Consider the following 12,744-nt stretch of genomic DNA (forward strand, 5'->3'; position numbering starts at 1 on the left):
AGGAATCTCCACATTGTTTTTCAAAGTAGCTGCACCAACATGCATTCCCACCAACAGTGTAAGAGGGTTCCCCTTTCTCCACATCCTCTCCAACACATGTTGTTTCCTGTCTTGCTATTTTTGGCCATTCTAACTGGTGTAATGTGGTATCTCAATGTGGTTTTAATTTGAATTTCCGTAATGGCTAGTGATGATGAACATTTTTTCATGTGTCTGATAGCCATTTGTATGTCTTCATTGGAGAAGTGTCTGTTCATAGCTTGAGCAAGGCTTGCATTGCTATATACTTTCCTCTCAGGGTGGCCTTTACTGTGTCCCAAAGATTTTGAAGAGCTTTGTTTTCATTTTCATGAATTTTTTCCATTCTTCTTTAATTTCATGGTTGACCCATTCATTCTTTAGCAGGATGCTTTTCAGCCTCCAAATTTTTTAGTTCTTTCCAACATTCCTCTTATGATTGAGTTCTAGTGTTTGGTCCAAAAATATGCTGGGAATGACCCTAATCTTTTACCAGCTGAGACCTGATTTTTGACCCAGGATGTGATCTATTCTGGAGAATGTTCCATGTACACCAGAGAAGAAAGTGCATTCTGTTTCTTTGTGATTGAATGTTCTGTATGTATTCATGATATCCATTTGGTCCAGTGTGTTATTTAAAGCTGTTGATATTTTTCTTAAATGATCTGTCCATTTCTTTGAGGGGATGTTAAAGTACCCTACTATTATTGTATTATTTTTGATGTGTTTCTTTGATTTTGTCATTGGTTTATATAGTTGGTTACTCCCATATTAGGGGCATAGATATTTAAAATTGTTAGTTCTTCTTGTTGGACAGATCCTTTAAGTATGATATACTGTCTTTCCTCATATCTTATTATAGTCTTTGGTGTAAAATCCAATTTATCTGATATACGGATTGTTACCCCAGCTTTCTTTTGATGTCCATTAGCATGCTAAATTGTTTTCCACCCCCTCACTTTAAATCTGCAGGTGTCTTTGTGTCCAAAATGAGTTTCTTGCAGACATCATATCAATGGGTCTTGGTTTTTTATCCATTCTGATACTTTGTGTCTTTTTATTGGGGGCATTTAGCCCATTTACATTCAGGGTAACTATTGAAAGATATTAATTTAGTGCCCTTGTATTGCCTCTAAGGTGACTGTTACTTCATATTGTCTCTGTTCCTTTCTGTCCTGTGTTACTCTTAGGCTCTCTCTTTGCTTAGAGGACCCCTTTCAATATTTCCATAGGGCTTGTTTGGTGTTTGTAAATTCTTTTAGTTTTTGTTTGTCCTGGAAGTTTTCTATTCTCCTTCTATTTTCAATGACAGTTTAGCTGGATATAGTATTCTTGGCTGCATATTTTTTTTCATTTGGCGCTCTGGATATATCATGCCAGTACTTTCTGGCCTGCTAGGTCTCTTTGGATAGGTCTGCTGCCAATCCAATATTTCTACCATTGTGTGTTACAGACCTCTTGTCTGGGGCTGCTTTCATGATTTTCTCTTTGTCACTGAGAGTTGTAAGTTTTACTATGAGATGATGGGTTGTTGACCTATTTTAATTGATTTTGAGGGGGTTTCTCTGTGCCTCCTGGATTTTGATGCTTGTTCTCTTTGCCAAATTAGGGAACTTTTCTACTACAATTTGCTCCAATTACTTTCTGCCACCTTTCTCTTCTTCTGGGATCCCAATTATTCTAATATCGTTTCATCTTATGGTATCACTTATCTCTTGAATTCACTCCTTGTGGTCCAGTAGTTGTGTATCTTTCTTTTTCTCAGCTTCTTTCTTGTCCATCATTTTGTCTTCTATAACACTAATTCTCTTCTTCCTCATTTATCCTAGCAGTACGAGCCTCCATTTTTACTGCACCTCATTAATAGCTTTTTTGATTTCAACTTGGTTAGATTTTAGTTCTTTTATTTCTCCAGAAAGGGCTTCTCTAGTATCCTCTATGCTTTTCTCAAGCCCAACTAGCATGTTTATAATCATCATTCTGAACTCCAGTTCTGACATCTTAGTAATGTCTGTATTGATTATTTTCCTAGCCTTCAGCACTGCCTCTTGTTCTTGCTTTTGAGGTGAGTTTTTCTGCCTTTTCATTTTAACCAGATAAGAATAAATAAATGAGAGAACAAAATACTAAAAAGGTATCAATGACCTCAGAAAAATATGCACTGATCAAATCAAAAGAGTTCTGAAACTGGGGTTGAAGAAAGAGAAAAAAAAAAAAATATATATATATATTTATGTATTTTGGTCTGTTAGAGGAAACTGCCTCCCAAAATTTTAAAGAAAGAAAAGCGTATATATTTATATAGAAAAATAAGGGTAAACATGATGAAGGGATGGAATATGACTGTAAGATGAAAATTAGAAAAGATTCTAAAATAAGAATTAATAAGATAAGGAGCTGGTTGAAAAAACGAAAAAATAAAGGAGAGAATGTGATCAGTCTGGAGACAGGAACAAAGCCATATCCTAGATTTAGGGTATTTTTTGATCTGTTAGAAGAAACTATATCCCAAAATTTTAAAGAAAAACTCATATCTATACAAAAAATAAGGTTAAATACAATGAAGGGATGTAATATGACTATAATAATGAAAATTAAAAAAAATAAAAAGTGTTGGTAAGATAAAATAGTTTAAAAGGTTAAAATAGAAAAGAGGAAAAATTTTAAAAAATAGAATAAGAAAAAAAAAACATTAAAAAAATTTAAGTTTGAAAGACTAAATAATTGTGGGGTAAAAGCCATGAATTCTATGAGCTATATTTTCCTAGCCCTGCTGTTTTACAGTTCTCATTGACCAGTAAACTTGTTTATTGCTGGATGTTCTTGCCGATCTTCTGGAGGACGGTCCTGTTGCAGTTATTCTTAAATGTCTGACCAAAGTGGAATTGCACCGCCCTTGCCAGGGTTCAGGCTAAGTAATCTGCTCACATTTGCTCTTGGTACCTTTTTTTCCCTGAGCACTTTCTGTAGAGCTTTGGAGGTTGAGAATGAAAATGGAGGCCTCCAAATCTCCAACCCAGAGGAGCCGAGAGCTCAGGGACCCACTCCTCAGTGCAGCTTCAGAGATAAGCAGTCAATCACTCCTTTCTCTCTGGCCAGTAGCTGTGTTCCATGCTCCCCCATCCTCTTAGCAAGTGTTTCCATCTCTGGCACATGGACCCATTTGGAGTCTTTAATCCTAGCAGATTCCTGTGGCATATTCCCCCTCCATTCCTCCCAGAGGAGGAAGGGGTAGGTCTCCTCAGATCTCCCACTTGTGAGATCCCTGTTTGAAGAGTACTGGCCTGACTGTGCCTTGGATCATGGTTTAAGGTAACCCGGAGCACAGAGCTCACTTCTCGGTTCCATCTCTACAGCCAGCTTCCCCACTCTGATACCTGAGAACTCTGCTGCACTCAGGTACCCCTGGTCTTTCTGTGACCTCATTGGTCCTGAGACTACACTGTCCTTGCTAGGTCTCATCCTCCTGCTTAGACTCTGGAGCAAAATTCCTCAGTGGAACAGACTTCTAAAAGTTCTGATTTTGTGCTCCACAGGAGCCAGCCCCTCCCTTTGCAATCTCTCTTCCCATGTATCATCTCAAATTCACTTCTCCGCACATTCTACCTTAGAAAATGTGGTCACTTTTCTGTTCATAAAATTGCTACTATTCTTCTCTTCAATCTCCTGTTGAGTTGACAGGTCTTCAGAATGGTTTGATAACTATCTAGCTGAATTCCTGGGAATAGGCAAAATTTAAGTCTGCCAGTCCTCTATCATCTTGCTCCTCCTCCTCTAGACATTCTTTATCATATTACTTTTTAATATTTTTGTACATCTCTTGCCACCATCTGAAATTATCTTGAGTTATCTTTGTGACTTTCTTTATTTTCACTTTGCAAGATTGTGGATCTTGTCTGTAGTATTTACTACTGTATTTCCAACCCTTAGTGTCACTGTTTGTTATATAATCAGTGCTCAGTAAATAATTGTTGAATACACTAAATCTCTTTGTTATCCAGAAGACTTTGTACTAGAATGAACCCATATATGCTTACCTTCAAATGACCATAGTGAGATAAGGATAACAGTGATTTATATTTAGGAAATATCTCCTTTAGTACTTAATAAATTATCTGAGTTAATTTAATGGAATCATTCTAGGCAGAATTTATGCTCAATCTTCCATTCGTAGATGTCCTGATAACATATGAAATATGGTACAGAAATATTTATATGCATTTCCCAGATTGCTCCATAAGACATAGACAAAGCCATATTGTATAAATTATCTTTAATAATATGCAGTACTAGGAGACTATCATTGGGAAGGAGAGATGCTGTGATATACTTGCCTTCTGGTTCAGTGTCTTGGCTTACCTATGGTTCTGCTTCATAAACTGAAACATTGAGGCTGTCAGAAATATCTTATATGCACCCCTGTTAAATTGTCATTATTTCCTCCATCTCATGTGCATTGTGCTTCTAGCTATTGTAGCTCTAATATATTCAGTTCCACCTTTCTCAATTCCTGAAGGTGAATTCAGGTTGCAAACTATAGTTCCATGGTAGCTATTAGTTGCCTTTTCTACCCTCTGTTGCTGAAATTATCTTTGATGTCCCTAGGAAAGATGGGAAGTTTATTCTTTTTGTTGTCTGTTTCATCTTCTTTTCTCTCTCACTTGTTGATGTCCTTGTTGAGTTCTTTTATTGGATCTTCTAAGGACCTTTCTCTCCAAACTCTGTACTTTAATGTATTACAACCAACCATGTATTAGAGTCTCATTATACTTAGAAATGTGTTCAGACTGTCTAAAATAATTTAAGCTTTCCCTAGTGGATATTTATGGGCATGAAATCAAGGAAGTGAAGAAAACCAAATTGTAAATCAAATCCTGGCATGGAACATGCTAGTCTATTGAAAATATAATTGTATCAAATCTAAATACTTTCTCTTTGAAATTGCTTTTCAAACCAAACCAACCAATAAGCAAGCAAAGGAAAACATAACCTGGATAGTTTTGAAAGTAATGAAGTAAAAATTTAAAACTTCAGTCTTAGCGTTAAAGTCATATACATATCTTTATTTGCTAAATTCAGATATGAACAAAGGAGGCAGCTGCAACAATAAATAGAGTCACCCCTATGAAAAGAGAGAGAAAATAGGGCATTAATAGAGAAAAGTTTGAGAAGATGCATTCCAAAGCAGAACAAGGGATAAGAACCTATCTTGTTCATATTAGAATCATGAACATTAAATCACACAATTATATTGCCAAGACCATTCTATTCACCTGTGCATATACCTTTGCCCACAATGATACAGTAGAGGTGAATTCATATTTCTATGCCCTGGCAGATAGCCATCAGTGGAAAATGATGGCTAGTTCCCAAATATTATGGGAAAGTAGGTTTTGGGAGAAATAAGGGAACAGTTTGGATAAAGGTCCTTACAACACCATGTCTACATCTCGACACTTATTAATGTGTACAACATCTATTCCAATCTCCTTATATGGGTACCCTAGAGTGACTGCCTGCAAAGCATTAAGAGTTGTAATCACCACCACCAACACACACACACACACACACACACACACACACACACACACCCCAGCTATTTTGCTGTGTGTTGAAGAAAAGCAAAAGCTTTGAATAGTAAGGATACACCATATACTGGTTATTAGGAAACCTTAATGAAGAACTCTCCTTCACTAAAATAATAATAGTAATAGTCTAGTATTAGTATAGTAATAGTCTAGTTTTTGAGAATATTTTACCTTTACTTTATAGCACACACCTAGGATTTAAATGTGTAAGTATGTGGATGTAATATTCCTTTGTTGAATGAAATTAGAGAAACTGCTTCCCTGGAAGTCTTCAAAGGACATAGAACAGGAGTGTTACTTCATCTCTTAACCATGACCAGTATCTGGGGCATAGTTCCAAAAGTTTTACTCTAGGTATCTTGCTTTAAGGAGACTATGAATTGGTACCTTTGTGACTAAATATATGGAGAGTAAATATACATCCAAAATACAATCTGTTTCTGTCTGTCACTTGGGGCAGCCCTCCAGTGCATTATAGAAGTACATATAATGAAACATAATTACAAAAGTTTGTAGTATTAGAAATCACATTAAAAGAGTGGTTGCCCTAAGAAATTGGGAAATTTGCCATAGAATATGAAATATAGAAAATACATTAGGTGATAAGAGTATATCAATTGCTTTGAAGTCTTTCTATTTTCTAACTATACTTTATCAACATATATTTGAGGAGCGTAAAGATCAGCACCATTAGCTCAGCCTCTTTTATGCGTATTATTATGTAGGCAATAAATTTGGGTGAATAAAAAATTATTTCCAGTTCACAGTTTATTTTATTAATGTATGCAATCTGATTAAAAAACACGTTTGGAGTTGTAGCATTCTATGATTGACTTTCCTATGCATAAAATAACTAATTTATCCGTATTTAAAAATTAACAATGTAATGTCATGAATATTATATACAGGTAGACATTTCTCTGGGTCCCAATTCAGTGAAAAAATATACTGGTGAAAAATTTTTAAAGATTTTTTTGTTGTTGTCTTTTATAATTCAGGTTATCTGGAATGAATATACCACCACCAATTATCAGCAACAAAAACTGGCTCAGACTGCATTTTGTTACAGACAGCAATCACCGATATCGTGGATTTAGTGCTCCCTATCAAGGTATGTTTAATGAATTCCTCTGTCTCTTTTGATATGTGAAGTGATTTTGGTATATACAGCCAGATTTTGCAATAGAAGCAAAATACCTTTTGCATTAATGAATGGTAATTTGAATAAGCAAAACTAGTCATTCTCTTGCTGAGGTAATAATGTGATAACTAAATTACAATAGAAAAGTTAGTTGGTTTTTATAACACCATGTTCAAAACAGAGAATATTATGACCTCTGAAAGATAATATGTTACAGATGTCATGTTTACTTTAATAAAGTGCTTTAGCAAATAGGCATGCTTCCTAAAGCTGTGCCACAAAACACTGCAGAAAACCTGCAGTTGTAAATAGGCTCTCTATCAATTGAAATCCATTTTCATATACAGTGTGTTTGCTATTGCTAGTTTAATTAACCTTGTTAGGATTATTATCCACTATTTTTATTAAGAGGCATAATTTTGAATAAGAGGGATATAGTATTTGATGTATTAACTTGAAAAATCTTTTTATTTAGAACAAGATTATTATGAAGATGGAGTGTTAATGAAAATGTAGCTTCTACAATATTTATTAACATTATGTGGGTTTAGTGTACTTTATCCTCAGACTACTTATGTAAATAATTCATTTCATTCTCAGTAGTGTATCAGCTCCTGTTAAGGGAATCGTGAGCACTGCCATAGTTTACATTTTTCCATTTATCTGTTTTTCTCTTTTTATTTAATGCTTTCCTTTTTAGTAGTCTTAAGTCTTAGGCACTTTACAAATTTAATATGGTGACTTTAGGCAGCTTATAATTAATACCTAAAATGTTATTAGGCCACATACTGTTTTCTGGAATACAAATTTCAACAATTAATTTATATTTTGAAGGCCAGTAACCTATCTATAGATGTCCTTTCAATGAGATTTCTGACAATAATAGTAACAAATTAATGTGATTGGTATTTTGACATTTATAATAATGTATTAAGTATTACTGTAATAAAAATCTCTAAAGTAATAACTTAAAAGTCAACATTTTGGACAAAATCCACTGTAGAAAAATCTATAATTTCTATTGCTAATGTAGTTAATTTGAGTGGAAGCATGAATGAAAATATGCTCTTAAATCCTTTCTCATAACAATATACTACTCATCATAAAATACTATATTTTAAAATTGAAAATTAAATATGCATAAAAAATTACTTTTATATATTTTATTAAAAATAGCTGTCCAGAGCAAAGTAACTTGAATCTTACCAGTTTCAGCCAGTGTCACTTTTAAATTGGAAATAATATTTTGTTGAATTTCCAATTTCAATATCTAAAACTTTTTGTACTTCAGGAATCAGAGGACTCTTTCTATAAAAAAATCTTGCAGAGCTTCTTTATGTCTCTGGGTCGGCCCCTTCCTTTTGGAGTTTTCTAGTGGCATGATTTTATGTCTCTAATTCCCCTCTTCAATGGGTTAAAGCAGATGGCATGGCAGAAATTCAAAAGACTATCATCTTTGACTCATGTGGTGATCTTTTCTACTAGATTCATGGCATCTTTCAGTCAGATGTCTTTTCTTCCTTATCTGAATAGAAATAAAGTATTTTATATTTAAATGTACAACCTGGAGGGAAAAAATGATCTATCTCAAAAATAAAATGATACTTCATTTGCTTTATGTAGTATGGTTTCATAAAACTGGTATCTTTAGATAGGGTTGTTTTGCATCATAAGGCAATAGTGCTAAGCTTCCAGTAGATTTGTGTATGTAATTATTATTTTCAGTATTCTACTTGCTGATCTTAAATTGACTTTTATAGTAGCTTCAGGTTCAATTTGATTTTCTAGCATTGCCTATCTGGTTTCAGGAGTGAAAAAGAGCCTAACAATGAATTCACTGCAGTAAAATAGAAAGGAAGTGTTTTATGGAGGATGTATTTTTTCTATTTTCTTCAGCAAAAGGAGTTCAAAGATGATAATTTTTGGTGTAATCTATATGTAGAGGAAATAAAGTGGCCTACAAAAATGGAAGCTATGATTTTATAACATGATCAAGAAAAAGTTTATTATATAAAAATCCACCTTTCCATGTATCCTTTTAAAACTTTTGTCATTTAGGCCTGATTTTTCTAATAATTATGTCCAAACAGTATTTTACCTAGACAACATAAATTCATTTGGAGAAGTAATTCTTAAAACTATAAACCAATTTGGGCTAAAAAATAAATAAATAAAAAAAATAAAAAACCTAAGAAGCTAACTTAAATAGCTGTAAAATTCATAATTTTGACAACCTGAAAGACATGCCCTAGCATGAAATGCTAATCTTCCTGTTTTACATTGTTCTATGCTACCATTTAATATCACTGGTACCTAGATTAAAGACAATGAAAGACAACAAAAATTATGGAATATACTATACAGAAGTCAGAACCAGGTCTCCATGTAATATAGTTTCTTAATAACTCAAAAACTTATTGAGTACCCAGTGATTATTATTGAATTATATTATTTTGAAATTGTTTAATGTTTTAATGAAGCTCCAGGTTTCCAAAGACTGAATAGTTTCTCCATAGCGTTTTTGTTTAACTTGTGTTTTTTATAAAAAACAAAACAAAAACAAAAAAAAAGAAACTTTGAAAATTAACTGCAAACTTACTAAGGTTCCTGATTAGCTGTGTTTTATAGTGTTTCCCATCATGGAGTAGGCACATAGACACACTAACATGTTTTCCTTACTAGAGCATCCTTTAAATTGTATTAGAAGTTAGCTTCCTTGTTAGTTAAGACATAATTTCAATAGGGTTAAGTAGAGGTAGTGGAGAACACACTAACAAATGTTGTTTTCACTCAAAAATGCTCAGAAAAGTCTTGATTTAAATAAATTGCCTTTGATATGCAAATTGCTTCCCCCTCCCTAGATCCCACACTGAATATGTCCACTTCTGTCTAAAATAAAACTCTTTTTTCCCCCAGAGTTTATTTATATTGAAAATCCCTTCTTTGAAAACCCTATTATTATCTCTACTATGTTTCACAAATTTTTCCTCTTTAATTTGCAAATCTTGCCCAAAGAAACTTATTTCAATATCATTTGTCTTTGCTTTTAAAATTCTTCTTGCATTCAAGTTTCATTAAATCTCTTCTAATGAGAACTTGAATTGTTCTATGTCACACATAAGTGGTGTAATTTTTCTTATCTGTAGTATTTGGAAGTTCTCGTATTTATTTATTGAAACCTTCATAACATTGTCATTTAATTTTAATTATAAACCTAGAATATATTATTTTCCATTTTTATGAATATTTGATCATGTGTTCTTAATTTCTAAATTGGAAAGAGATTTTCAGATGACAATTGTCCAATACATAAAGCCTTACCTCTAGATCATGTTTATTTAAAAGTATTGTTTTTACCCATCAGTCTCCATTATTCAACTATAAAATATTATTACATTTTTAATTTTAAGTTATTCAACATTTCACATCTTTTTAATGCACAAAGATACTGTATCTGTAGATAATTACAATATTGTCTTTGGTATATACGTTTAGGAAGTGCAGCATATAATTAATTCCAGTTATCCAAATATATGAATATTTCTATATTACAGATTATGTTTAGTAGATTCTTCCACATTTTATTACATTTTGATTTTCCTTTTCCTCCTATAACCTTGTTTATGTTATTCTTCTTATGTAGGTTAACATTTTATAGACACTTACTTTCAATTTAACAAAGATACATCAATAGTAAATACAGTGCATTTTAAAGTTAGGAGGGAATATGCTTTATATTACATAGTTTCTCAAAGAGGTTGTCATCCTTCTTGGGATCAGCTGTGTGTCTTTTTGGTGAGAAAAACATATTTAATGAGTGGAACTTTCAAATTGTATTGAAAATGCACTGCCATAAACCTCAGAGAACTGTGACATTTTAGACACACATAATTTAAGTGAAAAAAAACTTTGGAGTAGTATCTATTTCTCAGATTTGGAAATTTTTTGACAGAAATGCGAGTGCAGAGTTACTAAACAAAGATAAATAAGATTATCAGGGGTCCAGGGTAGTCTATAAGGGAAAACTAAGAATTGGGAGTCTGCGAGGTTACTAATTGTTATCTGAGTTGTTTGAGCCTTGGTTTCTTCATCAGTGGGAAAAAAAAAAAGTCACAGTTGCTAGGCACGTAACTATGGTGCAATCAAAATGTATTAGAATTTCTATGAGTAAAAGTTAGACATGTAGTGAATAAAGATGCTTCAGTGGAAAGAAATAATCAACCATGGGAAATGAGTGAGAAACACACTTTCTAACCATGAGATAGAAATAGTTTAAAGACTGTGATCAAACATAAATCTGAATCCTGGAAACACATATAAAATGAAAAATCCTATGTTTTATAGATCAATTCCCACATTTCTCCAGAGAAGAAAGAAAAGTACTTTTTAAATGAACACAATTTTAAAATGAAAAAAAAATACACTCAGTTATGTTATAAAACATAACATCATTTAGAATAACATAAGTTCAAATTTAAAAATAAAACACAACATCAAAGCAATCTGTGTAATGCTATTTTTTTTTCTAATTTTGCTTAGGCATCAGTTTTTCTTTGTGTACCTTAGTCTATCTATTTATAATAAAGCACAAGGAATCCCATCTCAGCATTCTAATCACAAAATCCCTCCCCTAATTTGATAACTAACCATCAATGTGAGTCATAGGGTCTTAAGGTTGGAAGTGGGACGTAGTAAGAGAAGATCAAAACTTTTGGTTCAGATCATAATTTACTATAATAGAAATGTTGGACATGGGCAATTAGGCTATTTTCCTGGTGAAGACAGTAGAAAGGGCGTTGCTAACACAGTGTAAGAGATATACTCTATATATATTTCATATTATGGTAGGTATTATTTATCTTTTAGTGAGTACATACTGTAGGAAAATTCATAAATTGTACTTGAATTATTATCTCAAATAATCCTCTTTTCATAGATTAGACAAAATGCATTATTTTAAGCTTAGGAAATCAGCTAGTTCTTTTCATTTAGTGAGTTTTGAGAGAATAAGATGTTGAGTTCCATAAGATGTTGAGTTCCATTGGTGAATATTGTTTGAGAATAACTTCTAATCTTGTACCTTATTTCCTTTTGATTTTATTATTAACATCACTTTCTTTTTTCTTCAGGTCTCATTTAATGCTAAATCATTACTTTCATCTTGAAATTCTCTTTTTTTTTCCTTTTAATTTTATTATGGGATTAAAAATATAAACTTCTTTTACTTCTTGCTTAATGAACTTGTCTGGTTTATGGAGTTCATAATCATAATTAGTATGATGTCTACACAACCAGCAGAGAAAAAATGAAGATATTTAATAGTCAAATGGTCTAAGTAACTATTGGTCTGTCTAGAAGATCCATTAAAAACTCCCTGATAGCATTGTCTCTGTGATGTAAATTTATGTTTTATAGTCCTTGCCAATATAACATTTAAGGCTTTTTACCATATTAGTTGATAATAATAGAATTAAATTCTTCCATAGCTAGATATATTTACTTTATTCATTTCCATCCTTAAAACTTATTTGCCAATCTTCTTATATATCCCTAGACCAAAATTCTGTTCAGAAATTGTATATGTGTTTGACAGTAAACTGTCTAATTATTATTTCATTTCAAATTTCTCTGAAGTAGACATTTCACTGTGAAACACAACTAGTAACCTGAGTGAAACACTGTTTATTCACTGTATAGTGAAATACAATGTTAGTGACTCATTTTTGCTTTAGTCAAACATAACAATTTCAATAAAGTACTTTATCTTGCAGGGTGCCTGGGTAGCTCAGTGGGTTAAGCCGCTGCCTTCAGCTCAGGTCATGATCTCAGGGTTCTGGGATCGAGTCCCGCATCGGGCTCTCTGCTCAGCGGGGAGCCTGCTTCCCTTCCTCTTTCTCTGCCTGCCTCTCTGCTTACTTGTGATCTCTCTCTGTCAAATAAATAAATAAAATCTTTAAAAAAAAAAGTACTTTATCTTGCTAAACATTTTAACAGTTA

At 32.8% G+C, this 12,744-nt stretch overlaps 1 protein-coding gene across 2 annotated transcripts in view; it reads left to right on the forward strand.

The window, feature by feature from the left end:
* Positions 1–12,744, forward strand: part of CSMD3 (CUB and Sushi multiple domains 3) — a 1,221,727-nt gene that overhangs the window by 441,134 nt on the left and 767,849 nt on the right. For both annotated transcript variants that reach the window (XM_032858445.1, XM_032858446.1), the window contains exon 6: positions 6,605–6,717. In XM_032858445.1, the coding sequence (XP_032714336.1) occupies positions 6,605–6,717 (113 nt within the window). The remainder of the gene's footprint in view (positions 1–6,604; positions 6,718–12,744) is intronic.

The sequence above is a fragment of the Lontra canadensis genome, unplaced genomic scaffold, assembly GCF_010015895.1.
Source record: "Lontra canadensis isolate GAN:19392208 unplaced genomic scaffold, GSC_riverotter_1.0 scaffold15, whole genome shotgun sequence".
Classification (NCBI taxonomy): Eukaryota; Metazoa; Chordata; class Mammalia; order Carnivora; family Mustelidae; genus Lontra; species Lontra canadensis.